This window comes from Lepisosteus oculatus, chromosome 1, assembly GCF_040954835.1.
Source record: "Lepisosteus oculatus isolate fLepOcu1 chromosome 1, fLepOcu1.hap2, whole genome shotgun sequence".
Lineage (NCBI taxonomy): Eukaryota > Metazoa > Chordata > Actinopteri > Semionotiformes > Lepisosteidae > Lepisosteus > Lepisosteus oculatus.
Window position 1 is genome coordinate 40,633,912 of NC_090696.1, and position 15,117 is coordinate 40,649,028.

General features: G+C 39.1%; 1 protein-coding gene across 2 annotated transcripts in view; it reads left to right on the forward strand.

The window, feature by feature from the left end:
- Positions 1-15,117, forward strand: part of htt (huntingtin) — a 92,420-nt gene that overhangs the window by 3,311 nt on the left and 73,992 nt on the right. For both annotated transcript variants that reach the window (XM_069190079.1, XM_069190082.1), the window contains exons 2-6: positions 8,106-8,189; positions 8,510-8,630; positions 9,299-9,358; positions 12,710-12,789; positions 13,492-13,630. In XM_069190079.1, the coding sequence (XP_069046180.1) occupies positions 8,106-8,189; positions 8,510-8,630; positions 9,299-9,358; positions 12,710-12,789; positions 13,492-13,630 (484 nt within the window). The remainder of the gene's footprint in view (positions 1-8,105; positions 8,190-8,509; positions 8,631-9,298; positions 9,359-12,709; positions 12,790-13,491; positions 13,631-15,117) is intronic.

A 15,117-nucleotide genomic window follows, 5' to 3' on the forward strand; every position in this document is an offset into this window, starting at 1 on the left:
CTGTTGTCCCAAAACTAACCTTTGCAGTATTGGGACACTCCTGGTGATTAAGGGGATTATTTCTGAGTGAAGGCTACTGTAAGCAGTTGTGTTTTAAAAATTTGAAGAATCCTGTTAACTGACAGTTCACCTTTTTTTTGCAGAGAAGTCGATTGCCAGTTAGCTTTAAATCCTTTAAATATCTGAATGTAACTGTGCGAAAGAAACCCACCTGTTCAAATATATGTTTATGTATCTGTTACAATGTTTCTGCTTCTGAGGGAGGTTGTGCACTGTAACATCTGTTTTGGACAGTATATATAAACCTACTTGTGTACTTCATGTACTTAACTGTTTTGGAGTTTCAGTTTGTCTCAAAATGCTTTCTCAAGCTCGGTCAGTTTTGTGGGGCAATGTGTTTGTGTTTGATTGGTAATCTGCACCCTGTGGACTGGTTTTATTTGGTTGTTCCCTGAACTCAGCATGATTGCACATATCAGTTTACCCTGTTATTCACCAGCCTAGAACTGTCAGGCTCCTTCTTTCCCTTAAAGTGAATTGATGCTGGTGGCTACAGTTTGGATGATGAGGCAGTCGTCCTAGAGCAGAGGATGTGAACAGGGTGTGCAGGATTTTACTTGTGTGATGTCAGCTTTTATTGTGGTCTTCCAAATATCATTCTCTTATTCTGAGAATTAGTTAACTGAAAAACAAAATCCAAGATGGCAAGACAGATATGGAGGGAAGAAATCAACTTTAAAATAAAGCCCTCCATGTAAAAAAAAACACTTGTATATTTATTTGCAGCAGCATTGTATCATAGAGGAGATACACAGGTAGAATATACATGGTTTAACACACAGCCAATAATCTCTCTAGGCACTGCGCACAAGTCCCTCTGTGCAGGTGGGTAATTCAATTGCTACCAGGGCAGCTAAAATGTTCAAGAAAACCTACACTTCAGGCATTTCTCTCTCATGTTTGCTCTCTATAATTAGATCACTTTTTTATGAAAGCAAAACTATGATTTATCTGCTTCAGTTTTGTTTTACTTTCTTGTGGTCTGCATCAAAATGATTTCTCCTGTTACTAAGGAATCAAACATTGTTTCAATATTTCTGGAGCTGTGAATAAGATGGACATGGAAATTTTGATTCGGTGTGGTTGTGACCAACTAGTCACAAACCTGTGATCCTACAGAGCCAAAGAAAGCTTCAAGAATATAGCTTATACTATAGCTTAGCCAGCAGCCATATCACCCTGCAACTCACAGCTGACAACCCACTGAAACTCAGCAGGTGTGAACCTTGTCAGTACCTTGATGGGAGACCTCCTGGGAAAAGCTAAGGTTGCTGCTGGAAGACGTGTTAGTGGGACCAGCAGGGGGCACTCACCCTGCAGTCTATGTGGGTCCTAATGCCCCAGTATAGTGACCTGGAAACTGTTCTGTAAAAAGGCGGTGTCCTTTCGGATGAGACGGATGTCCTGACTCTCTGTGGTCATTAAAAATTCCAGGGTGTTTCTTGAAAAGAGTAGGGGCTATCCCGGTGTCCTGGCCAAATTTCCCATTGGCCTTTACCAGTCATGGCCTCCTAATAATCCCCATCTATGAATTGGCTTCAATACTTTGCTCTCCTCCCCACTGATAGCTGGTGTGTGGTGAGCGTTCTGGCGCACTATGGCTGCCGTCACATCATCCAGGTGAGGCTGCACATTGGGGGTGGTGGAGGGGAGTCCCCATTACCTGGAAAGCGCTTTGAGTGGAGTGTCCAGGAAAGCGCTATATACAGTAATTGTAAGCAATTGTTATTATTATACGTATTTTTGCCGGTGTCTTTCTCAAATAGTGTTAGTTTTTTTTTCTATTTTGTCATTGTTTTTTTTTCAAGGTTTTTTGTAGGATGCGGCGTGCAAGTGCAAATTTACCATCTTTCCTTTTGTGGAGTGCGTGGATGACAAACATTTGGAAGTGTAAAAAGAGTGTCAGACATGACTGTGTGTGCCAGCAGTCTGCCATGGGCTCTGCAGATGCAGTTGTGATACAGAGTCATTCAGACCAGTGAGTGCTGGGATACGTCATGAGTGAATGAGATGACATTCTATAAGAGGATGTACCCTTCTCATATAGTGAACAGAGGCAAATACTTTAAGTGTAAAGTAAAAATAATTATCTGGGTGTTCCTGGCAAGAGTAGTGTTTTTTCTGGAGTCAGTCCTTAAGTTCTGAGGTAGCGAAAATGTATCAAGTTCATAGTAATAAAGAGTTATTGATGTCGCCAGGTGGTAGTAGTTAGTAAAAGGCTGAGACAATGCTATTATTTTTTTAATTTCAGACAACAGCAACAATAGGAAACAACTGTTTTGCACACTGAAATGCCATATTACTGTATACTTTTTTCGTTTTCATTTCACTGAACGTAATGCAGCCCACTAATTTTAATTTAAGGTACAGGACGATATTCAAGGTCCAGAACTGTACTGTCTTTTAACAAGCACCAAAAGAAAGGCACCTCAATGTGTGTCAGTATTTTACAGGTTGGCACATATTGTAGAATAATTATCTGAGCTCAAATACAGACGTTATCCATCGAAGCAGCTCATTTGGTTGAATTCCATTGAGGACACATACATTTCCGCTGATGTATCCTGCGCACATCCAGTGTTGAAATTCCACAGTTTTTGGAATTGTGGCAAGAATGCGAGTCATACTTTCAAAGCCAAAATTTCTAATTCTGTGCTTTAAAATCTAGATGTACAGTACTACATGAATTTAGTCTTTTCTGACAAGGCCTTTGACCAGCAGTAAAATTATTTTATTTGCAGGAAACTGTAAAGCAAGAAATATTAGTTTCAAACTCATTTTCTAAATCAGTTTGTTAAAACTGAAGTGCTGTAATACAGCATAATCTTAAGGGACCAATCACGGATGTTTTACTTATTCTTTTCTTCTTGTGTGCTATGAGCTTTAAGCCTCATAAAGATCAGGAAGTCAAGTGCAAGAAAAGGCCATTACATTAACTTGTTTTCACAAATCCATCTTAGATGGTATTTTAGTAATTGTAATAGAAAGGTAAGTTAAGCTAAATTATTTTTTCATTCTTTGTTATGTTTTATTGACTTTTACGTACAAAAAAAGTGTCATTTTTCGTTACTATCTCAATAATTTGTGCTATTTAATCTAATTATTTAATCTTTAAACAGTCCTAGTTGGGGTATGGGAAATGTATTTATTTTTTCCCCATGTTGACCTGAGATATGTGAAAATTGTTTTCTGTGTACTTCACTCCAGATGGTTTTGTTTTGACTAGCGTTATGTAGTGATCTGTTGTTTGGAATCGAATTCTCCACAAATATTTCTTCTCATTTGTGGGTTAATGGGAAGTGAAAAGCAACTGTCGGTACATCTGTCCCAGTTAAATGGCAGTGATGTCCCTGTCACCTGCAACACGGCTTCTTTCAGGTTAGCACCATCAGGCACCCTGTCAAGTAACGTTTTACTGTATGCTTGCATGCTTTAGATCTCCATGCAGTGTTTTCAGTTGTCCGGGATACTTGCAAATTCATTAAAAAATACTGATTAAGGGGGTGGTGAAAATGTACAAAAAGGATTTGTTCAGTAAGAAGGGAATCAAGTCCTGACACCATCTTGCTGTGTAGTATGCGCAAATTATAAAGATTAATAATAATTTCACTCTGTATAGTTATGTAGTATCCAGTGTTACATCTTTGTTCTTTACTTCTCCAGCACAGTTTGATAGTATAGTAATAAATAGGTGGCAAGCCTAAGCAATACAAATGTTTATACACAATAAGACAAACTTGTACAACAAAAAAGTTTCATTCTATATGCAGGTATTTACTGTACAAATCTGTGAGTCCCAGAGCTCTGTATTGAATATGTATAGAATTCTTTCCCTATTATTGAGACCCAAAACACCTTAAATCAGCAGGGGGAATCTGCATGCCTGTTAAACAAGGGATTCTCTTGTTTATTAGTCTTTTTAATTAGGCCTAAACAAGGACTAATTAATTCTCTTTAAAGGATATTAAATGAATGAGAACCTATTTCTTTATTCCAAAGTAGTGCATTGCTAACACATGAGACAAGTCTTTTAGCCAGTGGATTCCACAATTGGGAAGGAGTGTTTTCCAACAATAAAAGACAACAAATCCCTGTCTTAAAGTACCATTTGCTTCTAGAGTTCAGATTACCTGAACAGGTGTGGTTTTGTCGTCTGTAGAAAGAGCTGTGTCAGCCCTGTCTTCTCATCTCTCTGCCCAGTTCCTCCTTTTTACTTGTGCCGCCAGTTTATTCTGAGTTGTGGCATACTTTGCCCTATTCTTTATCCTCAGAAAAGCAAAGAAAATAATTCTCTCAGAGTGGTTTGCTGGTGTTAAGTATTTGTGTTCTAAAAGGACTAGCTTAATGTTTTATCAGAGAATGAGTTTAGCTTGAAGTAACAATTAGTACCACTTTTTTGATTAATGATCTTTGGTCATATTTATAAGCTCAATGGGCAACTGCAGTCCCGATTTGTTTTTAACTGATTTAATAACCACATTTTCTGCATTGTATTTTTAGGCAAGACAGTTTCAAAGTCGAAAGCAATATTTGTATTGGATTAAATGAGATGTATTTACAAGCCTGCTTCTTTACAACGTAATAGTTGCAGCACATCACCGGAAATTACGTTGCCTCACTCTGAATCTCAGAATATGGAGCTGCGCAGATCTGGAAATTTAGTCTATTTTTGAGAAGTAAATTAGAGGTTTTACACATTACTGTGTACATTTTACTTTCATTGTGGTTTGAAATGCACTCATCAATGCTACTTCTTTCTAACCTTTAGATATAAAAATAGCATTGTGCTTCCCTTTTAAACAATTAAGACTGAATTTTAAACTTACTTGGGTAGGCCTTCGCTTGACTGTCGCTTCTGGATAGAGCCAGCGTGGTTCTTAATATTTCTCATTTGCAGTCTCACAATAGATGAATGGATGTAACCCCAAATGTCTGGACCCTCTCCAGACTGCAGAGCATCAACTACTCTTTTTCTGCGGTCCTCTATAATCTCTTTTGATCGTGGCATGACCTCTTTCCACTAACCTATGTGGTGCATACCTGTCTCGCAAAAACATCTGACCATTATGTAGGTCAGGGGTGCTCAGACTCAGTCTATGTTTAATTGTTACTCAATTATTTAAATACCTTCCTCCAACTACTCCCTTAATTGTGCTAAGTGAATTAGGGGTTCATTGATTTCACTTACACTGATTCTTAATTATTTTTTTCTAGAGTGTAAACCATTCCTCCTCAAAAACATTGACTCGGTAAATATAAGACCTTTTAGTTAAGAGAATTTGGAATAAATAAGAGTATCATGGTAAGAAATCGTAATATCCCACAACTATATTGAAGGTTCACAAATATTTTTTGCTTCTGTTTACCTGAATACAAGGAGGATTCACAAAGGAAGGAAACACAAAAAATCAAAGCTACTTCACAGGAATGTGATTATGTTGTAAATGAAACTTGTAAATTACATATGGCTAAATAGGGGACATTGGTGAAAACTGCAGTATTAGTGGATACACACTGTACTGTAGTTTTCCAGAGAGACTGGAAAGAAGGAAGGGGTAGAGGGCTTATATCATTAATCAGAAAAGGCATGTGAGCACAGGAACCTATTCTAGATGAATCAAGGGTTCTTGAAAACTAGACTTACATCAGTCAGACCCTCAAGTGTTAGAATTATGATGGTATTATATGTTAAGGCAAAAATTATACTTTGCCTTTGTGTTCTAATATTAAAAATGTTTACATACATACATAGATACTTTATTGATCCCGTGAGGGAAATTGCAGTGCAACAGCAGCTTAACACAGCAACAGTGTAACGAATGATACAATAATAATAATACAATACGTACAATACAGTCAATACAGTGAGAAGAGCACTAAGAAGAGTTACTCACAGTCCAGAACACGCAAAGAACAAAACAGAACAGTACACAAAAAATAAGTCGTATTGCACAATATAAATTTAAATGTATTGTACAAGTCCCTGGCATCTATTGCACAAAAATGGTTGTAAATGGGGAAAAAGAAAAAGAACAGACGTATCAGTTTACTGTTCGGTACAGAAACAGGTCACTGTCAATGTTGCCCCTGCCCATACACAAAGGGGATGCATTGTACAGTCTTATGGCAGAAGGCAAGAATGACCTCCTGTAGCGCTCCCTGTCGCACCGTGGTTCGATCAGTCTATTGATGAACGTGCTCTTCGTTTCCACAAGCATGCCATAGAGGGGATGGGAGACGTTGTCCATGATGGCCTCTAGTTTGGACACCATTTTCCTCTCAGCCACTACCTGCAGGGCAGGCCAGACCCAGTGACATAGCTTGCTCTCCTGATGAGCTTGTTCAGCCTGTTAGAATCCACTGATCTTATCCCAGAGCCACAGCATACCACCGCGTAAAAAATGATCAAGATAGAGTAAGGGAAACGGGTTAGAGAACTGTTCATGGCCTGTGATCAGAATATGGTATGCTGTTAAGCATATTTTGAAACTATACAGGCAGAGCCCAGAACAAAGTCTTACAATTTGAGTTAAGAAGGCTTGATGGGATATGACATAATATATGATAGGTTTATAGTACTTACCTATTCAGAGGGCTTTTGATAAAGGTCCTTCTTAAATTGTAGCCAGTAAGCATTTAAGAGCTCTGGTTTAATTGCTGGAGGAAAGGGGGGATTTAGCCATTTCTAAATTCACTGCTGCCAGCCCACAGTTTTCCCCAGCTGATGGTATTGGAGAGTTGGTACTGAAGATGTTTTATTGGGTTTGGGTCAGGAGAAGAAGATCCTGGAATTTTCATGGATTTGTGCCATTGTAATCCTAGCACCACGGGATCTTGTCATGATCATCAACATCCCGCTGAAACATTAACAAATTAGGGGTTTGGGGACAGAAAAAAACGTCAGTTCAAAGAGACATTGAGCAGTTAAGTTGACCTCAGTCTACACCAAATGTGCTTCTGTTTTAAAGGAAAAACCTCCCAATATTTTATCTATTATACAGTAATAACTTAGCTGGCTAAGATATTTAAAACTACAGCTTAACTACAAAAAAACTACAAAACTATTATTTACCTAAAAATAATAATAACCAAAAAAATTAATGTGTAGCAAACAGTAATACTGTACATAGCACAAATGATCTAAACACAAATATATTATTGCATCCATTTTTTCTTGAACCCAGCAAGGCTGTTACAGTGATGTTTCTGCAGTTGTCAACAACATGTCATGGCGCTAAATAATAATAATAATAAATAATAATTGCTTACACTTATATAGCGCTTTTTCTGGACACTCCACTCAAAGCGCTTTCCAGGTAATGGGAACTCCCCTCCACCACCACCAATGTGCAGCCCCACCTGGATGATGCGATGGCAGCCATAGTGCGCCAGAACGCTCGCCACACACCAGATATCAGTGGGGAGGAGAGTAATGAATTCATAGAGGGGGACCGCCGGTGTACACCCCTTCTCTTTTCGAGAAACGCCCTGGGATTTTTAATGACCACAAAGAGTCAGAACCTCAGTTTTACGTCTCATCCGAAGGATGGCGCCTGTTTACAGTATAGTGTCCCCATCACTATACTGGGGCATTAGGACCCACATGAGCTGCAGGGTGAGCGCCCCCTGCTGGCCCCACTAACACCTCTTCCAACAGCAACCTTAGTTTTTCCCAGGAGGTCTCCCATCCTCGTACTGACCAGGCTCACACCTGCTTAGCTTCAGTGGGTTGCCAGTTGTGAGTTGCTGGGTGATATGGCAGCTGGCTGCTGCAACCTATCACCCTGCACCCTAAAGTATGCCAGCATAAATCAAAGCCAGAATTTAAGACAGCTGTTGGCCCCCTTACAGTTTAATATTGTAACTTTCTTATTGTAATGTTTCTGTTAAATTAAAATCATTGAAATGATGACTGCATGGTTTTCCATTTTCATACAGCATGCATCTCATTTCCTTACACAGTGTTACTGTGTTTGGAATATATTCCTGAATTAAAGTTATGACATGGATTAACAAACTGCTACTGTTTTTCTTCTTATTTGTAGGAAGAAAGATGCAGCGACCACCAAAAAGGACAGAGTGGCCCATTGTCTGACAATATGCGAAAACATTGTTGCACAGTCTCTGAGGTATGATGGCCGTTTCGAATATGTGTTTGTATGCCGCCAAACTCATGTATTCAACAGTCAGATCAGTGCTCTGGTAGTCAAATACTTGATGTTTAATCAGGCTCTGTAAAATACATTTTTCTGTTGTATATATCTGCATGTGTGTAGAAGATCACCTTTCTGGCTGTGGAATTCTGTGGAATCTCGGTTGCTGCTGTAGTGAATAGCTAGGATTGGCGGGATTAATTCCTACATCCAGAGGACCGTCATTGTGTTATCTAATGCCTTAACTGTGTGTGGAGTGCCAACCTCTCTTTTGCTGTTTGTGGTTCTGGGACCAGAAACTCCCCTGAGTTTCAGAAGCTCCTAGGAATCGCCATGGAGATGTTCCTGCTCTGCAGTGACGATGGGGAATCTGACGTAAGGATGGTAGCTGACGAATGCCTCAACAAAATCATTAAGGTGAGACCGCCATTTTGAATTGCATTTGTTTCTTCATTCTTAGCCTGTTTTCCATGTGGTGGTGTTTATTTTTTAATTATGCATAGCGAGATGAGTTTTCATTTCCAAGCCATAGCCTCTACACAGGTACAGAGGCTTAAAAATCTTTCTGCTCAGACTGTACCAGTTCCTCTTTGCACACTGTAAAGGCTATTGAAGCCAAAAGGAGTGCTTTATGTTCTAGAAACTCTTGTTTAATTGGTGCTTGCTCTGTAGAAGGTGAGGTGGTTGTAGGAAACATCCCACATCTTAGCGTGTTGCATTTCTGAATCAGATGGTATCTTCAGCCAGTTCAGTTCGGTTCAAATGATTGTGAAACAGTTGTACATGTCTTTGTTGAGTTGTCAGAGTCTGATCTTGTACACAATATGATCATTAATATTTATACTGTCCTTTGAGCATCATATAAATCCTGGTGCTTTGGCAACATACAAAAGGCTCAAACAAATCAGACCTATCTGCTTTAACTGGAGTTAAGGGTCGTGTGTTAAGTCTTGGTGTTGTACAGTATATTTTGGTCCACTTTGTCTTGAAGTAAAACTGGAAGACTTATTAATTGAAACTTTTTTGTTGGCAAGAGTGAATAAACATTCATTGCCATAATGCACTGCCTCTTTGTTTTATGTCAGGCACTAATGGATTCCAATCTTCCCCGCCTGCAGCTGGAGTTGTACAAAGAGATTAAAAAGGTGAGTGCACTGGACTTGTTTAGGTTCAGTCATATGAAGGTCCATATTTCAGGGTGGAGAACTTATCTTTGCACACATCATGTCAGATGTTAAACCATAGCAGCTAGAATGCACTTTTTACATCAGTTGTTGCTTCAGTGAAGACTTTCATGTGTGAACATTCAAAGTGAATGGTTGTCCTTTGCTCCAGCAGGCACAAATTATTTTCGGGAAACTTTGAAAAGATCATGTCATTTCCAGGGAGATGTTTCTATATTTATTGATTTTTTTTTTCCCTGACATCATTCTGCTCATTTTGTTATATTAATACCAGGTTAGTACTGCTTCTTTTGTATCAGATGAGAATTTCGCTGATCTTAATTTATAGATACAGTAGAATCCACTTTTTTTGAACCAACATTCTGCTTACAGTGAAATTAGATACTCCAACCATTTTGTATTTCCTGAATGTTTTTTTGACAGTATTAAGGCTTGAGTTGACATTGTTCTTTGTACTTGATGTGTAATCGTCTTAAAAGTGGGCAAACATATCTGTGATGTGTTCATTATGAAGTGCGAATCATAACATCTAGCCCATTTTCTCGTGATGTTTTTTTCATTAGATATTATCTCACTTTTAAATTGTCTTCAAAATGATTGAGTGTTGAATTTTGACCACGGCTTGTAGTAGGTCAGGCTCCATTGTCAATATGCCACTCCCAGTTAAGCATTACAAGTCAAGTACAGTGCCTTGCAAAAGTATTCACCCCCCTTGGACTTTCTCACATTTTATTGTGTTACAGCATGGAACCATGAATTATCTGACTGAGACTTTTTCCCACTCATCAACACAAAGTACTCTATAATGTCAAACTGAAAAACAAATTCCAGACATTTTACTAAATTAATTAAAAATAAAAAACAGAAAACCGAATGCATACGTATTCACCCCCAAGAGATAATACTTGGTAGGACTACCTTTGGCAACAATTACAGCTGTGAGCCTGGGTATCTCTCTACCAGTGTTGCACATCTTGTAACTGGAATTGGTGCCCATTCTTCTTGGCTAACATTGCTCAATATCCATCAGTTGGATGGGGACCGTTTGTGAACAGCACTTTTTAAGTCATTCCACAGATGCTCATCGAGGTCTGTGCTTTGACTGGGCCACTCCAGTACATTAACCTTTTTGGTTTAAAGCCACTCCAGTGTGGCTTTTGTTGTGTGTTTCAGGTCATTGTCCTGTTGGAAGATGAATCGTCTTCCAAGTCCAATTGCAGCATTGCAGCAAGTTTTCCTCTAGGATTCTTCTGTACTTAGCTCCATCCATTTTTCCTTTGATCTATATGAGTTTTCCAGTGCCTGCCGCAGAGAAGCATCCCCAAAGCATGATGCTGCCACCACCATGCTTCACTGTAGGGATGGTGTTCTCAGTGTGATGTGCTGTGTTACAGTAGGTTTGCGCCAAACATAAAGTTAAATTTTGGTCTCATAGAATCTTCTATATAGAATCTTCCTCCAAAATGTTAAGACTCTCACATGTGTTTGGGAAAACTCCAGCTGAAATGTGATGTGGATTTTTTCCAACAAAGGCTTTCTTCCTGCCACACTTCCATACACTCTAGATTTATGAAGTGTGCCTGCTGTTGTTGTCCCATGCACAGTTTCTCCCATCTCTGTATTGGAGGACTGTAACTCTTTTAGAGTTGCCGTAGGCCTTGTCCCAGATCTGCTTGGAATGTTCCTTGGAAATGCACTAAGTGGGAAAGCTCCCAGACACAGGTGTATTTATTCTGAAATCATGTAAAACACCTCAACTGGACATAGGTGGACTCCAGTCAAGTAATTCTGTGACTTGGAGAACAGAGTTGGCTACTTAAGAGGTAATTTAGATGTGTCAAAGCAAGGGGGTGAATACTTACGCATTCAATTGTTTTCTGTTTTTTATTTTAAAAATAATTTAGTAAAATGTCTGGAATTTGTTTTTCAGTTTGACATTATAGAGTACTTTATGTTGATGAGTGGCAAAAAGTCTCAGTTAAATACATCATGGTTCCATGCTGTAACACAATAAAATGTGAGAAAGTCCAAGGTGGGTGAATACTTCTGCAAGACACTGTAAGAAGGTCTTCATGGAAGCCTGAGAGCATACATGCATGAAAAATCTCAGTCTCAGAAAAATGTTTTAGACATCTGTGAACTTTTGACTCAAATCCATCTTCCACAGGACATACATGTCTGATGAAGTGCAGGACAATTTGAGATTATAATGCAGAAACTGGTTGGTTTCACACAAAATGACCCATTCATTTTTAAACACACCCAGTACCATTTTGTTCTTGAAACTATTACTATCGTACAGATTTTTGTTTGTTAATAAACGTTTGAACTGTTAATGAGCTATGGGTGCAGGTTTTGTATTTTGGTAGATTTGTACACATTGTGCTGAAAAAATATTCATACTCTTCGAATGACCCATCCATTGTGTGGGAATTGCAAATTGATGCATGCACATTTTTTAAACTTTAAATTTTATGCAAAACCAAATGCTCACTCTGAAGACGTTTAAGGGATGAGCTGCTAATGAGATGTTCGCAAAACCTCAAGGGTAAAAAATGAAATAGGTTGATTGCCTACATTTTCAGACCTGTGACCTTGGTGTAAACGCGTTCGGCAGCAGTTAGAGCTGGAGGTCTTTTTGGACTCCCCACTTTACAGTGTCCTCTTCCTCTCTTCTCTTCATCATTTCATCCCATTTGGCAGATGTGCTCAAGCTCTCTCAGGTTGATAGAAGCAGATTGTCTTTGACAGATTTTTCAGTTTCACTTAAGTCAGGACTTTGACTTGGTCCAGTCCAGCCTTGGGACCAGTTTCAGATCGGAAGCAGGTTTTTATCTCTGATTTGCCAGCAAGTCTTGCAAAGCTTCCCAGTTCCTGCTGATAAGAAGCAGAACTATAACATAATGCTTCACCTAAATACTTGACAGTGGGGTTGGTATTCAGTTATGGCCTACATATGTAGGGTTAACCTTAGTAGTAATGCTGTGCTTTTAGACAAAAAAAAATCAAGTTTTATCTAGTTTGACCAAAAACCCTTTGTCACATGTTTGTAGTGTCACCTGGTGCATTGTTGGAAATCTCATGTGAGATTGGAGATATAAATTATTAGATCCGTACAAACTCCCTTTGTGGACAGACTGGGATATGGTTGACCCAGAAATAAGAATGATTATTTGTATGGTGCTGTGGGGCTTCATAGCCTCTTAAGTGGCTCAGTTTTTTATGGCAGCTGTCAGCAATGTGGACACTGACTGATCATGAACCCCTCATGGCTGTGCAGTAAGTCCCATCAGACTGCTCCTTTATCTGCAGAATGGAGCTTCGCGGAGCCTCAGAGCTGCACTTTGGAGGTTTGCTGAACTGTCGCATCTCGTGCGTCCACAAAAATGCAGGTAAGACCGAATGACTATGCCGACGGAAGCTTAATTTTTTGGCCTGTGTGAAATCTGAAAAAAAAAAAAACATTCTCCTAAGACAACTTTTCAGATATTAATAAAAGTAAAAACCATCTATTAAAAAGTAATGATTGGTTTTATTTGCCTCCTTCATGTATTTGCGAAAGATGGTTTTAAGATTCATACACAGTGAATACACTGTCTATTGTGAGTAGTAACTTTTTACAATTTAGTTGAATTGGATTGGCTACACCATTAAACTACACCATCTGTTACAAGCAGCATGGCTCTTTCTAGAAGGTTTTGATTGTATAAGGGCATTCAATTAATTGGAGTTGAATGTAATGTGGAAACATTTGTCAGAAAAACATAGAATCTGTGTAGTGACATATATATTAAAAGGCTTTATACTTTTAAATCTAAAACATAATTCATAATAATATTTTCTTAAGTATTTGGACCTGTACTTTTTTTATTTTCCATACCCTATTCAGTACTTTTCTTCTAATGTGTTCCTTTGATGTTTTGACTGTTTTCTGTTTGTTATTGAGATGTAACAGTGTATTATGTTCTTTAGCACTGTTGTAGCAACTTGAAACGTTGTTCATGCTCAGTTTTTTTCTGTACCGGTTGTGTAGATTGTCAGACAAACCGTGAATGACTGATGTTTAGGAAGGCTGTTTGGATTTTTATCGCCAGGCCGTATCTGGTCAATCTTCTCCCCTGCCTGACGCGGATCAGCAAGCGCCCAGAGGAGACTGTCCAGGAGACGCTGGCAGCAGCCATTCCGAAGATCATGGCAGCACTGGGCCACTTCGCCAACGATGGAGAGATCAAGGTATGGGGTGCTTCTGGGAGAAGAAGGACTTGACTAGCCAACAGCGATATCCCCCTGCAACTCAAAACCAGTAGTACACTGAAACTAAGCAGGTGTGAGCCTGGCCAGTGCCTGGAATGGAGACCTCCTGGGAAAGCTAGGGATGCTGCTGAAAGAGGTGTTTGAGGGGCCAGCAGGGGGCACTCGCCCTGCAGTCTTTGTGGGTCCTAATGCCCCAGTATAGTGACTGGGATGCTATACTGTAAAAATGCACCGTCCTTCGGATGAGACATAAAACCGAGGTCCTTTCTCTTTTGTAGTAATTAAAAATCCCAGGGCGTTTCTTGAAAAGAGCAGGGGTCCTGGCCAAATTTTCCATTGGCATTTACCATTACCTGTAAAGCACTTTGAGTGGAGTTTCCAGAAAAGCGCAATATAAGTGTAAGAAATATTTTTTTATTTTTTTATTTTAGAGAACAAAACAAAACCATTTTACATATGAACAACCATTATTCAGCCTTACATCACAGGCACAAATTCCTGTTGTTCCCCTATGTAAGAAATAATTAAAAGTACTGTTCAAATATGTTTTTTTTATATGACCATCTACACTATACGTCTTGGTAGAGATTGGTTATAAGAATTTGCACTTCTATTTTTAATGTCAAGATTTTGAGTATTATGCTATAAAAGGACCACATGTTTTCACCTGGGCTGAGATTTTCACTTGTAAGGTGGTTCCTCCAGTTTTGCTGCCCACTACACAGCCAGTCATTTAAACAACTGGGAAAATGTTTCCTCAGTATCTTGCTGTTTAAATCTATTTAGTTTTGTAAGAATAACATTAAGAGACACAGGGCAACATACAATATAATAATAATAATAATTATTCCTTACACTTATATATCTTATATATCTCTTTTCTAATTATTTCTAATGACCACAGAGAGTCAGAACCTCGGTTTTACGTCTCATCCAAAGGACGGCGCCTGTTTACGGTATAGTGTCCCCGTCACTATACTGGGGCATTAGGACCCACATGGACCACAGGGGTGAGCACCCCTTGCTGGCCCCACTAACACTTCTTCCAGAAGCAACCTTAGTTTTTCCCAGGAGGTCTCTCATCCAGGTACTGACCAGGGACACACCTGCTGAGCTTCAGTGGGTTGCCAGTTGTGAGTTGCAGAGTGATATGGCTGTTGGGTATATAAAAGGGTGCTGTTGAAAGAAATAGCTGTACTTGCTTTTCTGTAAAACTGAGCTACAGTGCGAGAGAGTTCTGCTTTCCCTTGCTTCTTTAATTTTGGCAGAGATTTGTCATATGGTAAGCACAGCATGTGATGCTGTACAATTTAATTATCTCTGATGTGGCTTTTTTTAAATTGAGGAAGTTGTAAGGTAAGTCATGTTTCAAGGGAAATATATCTCCAAGAAAGAGAACCTTCCAGCTTCACGAGACTTCAGTATCTACTATTGATTTTATGACAAATGTGACTGTAATCTGACTG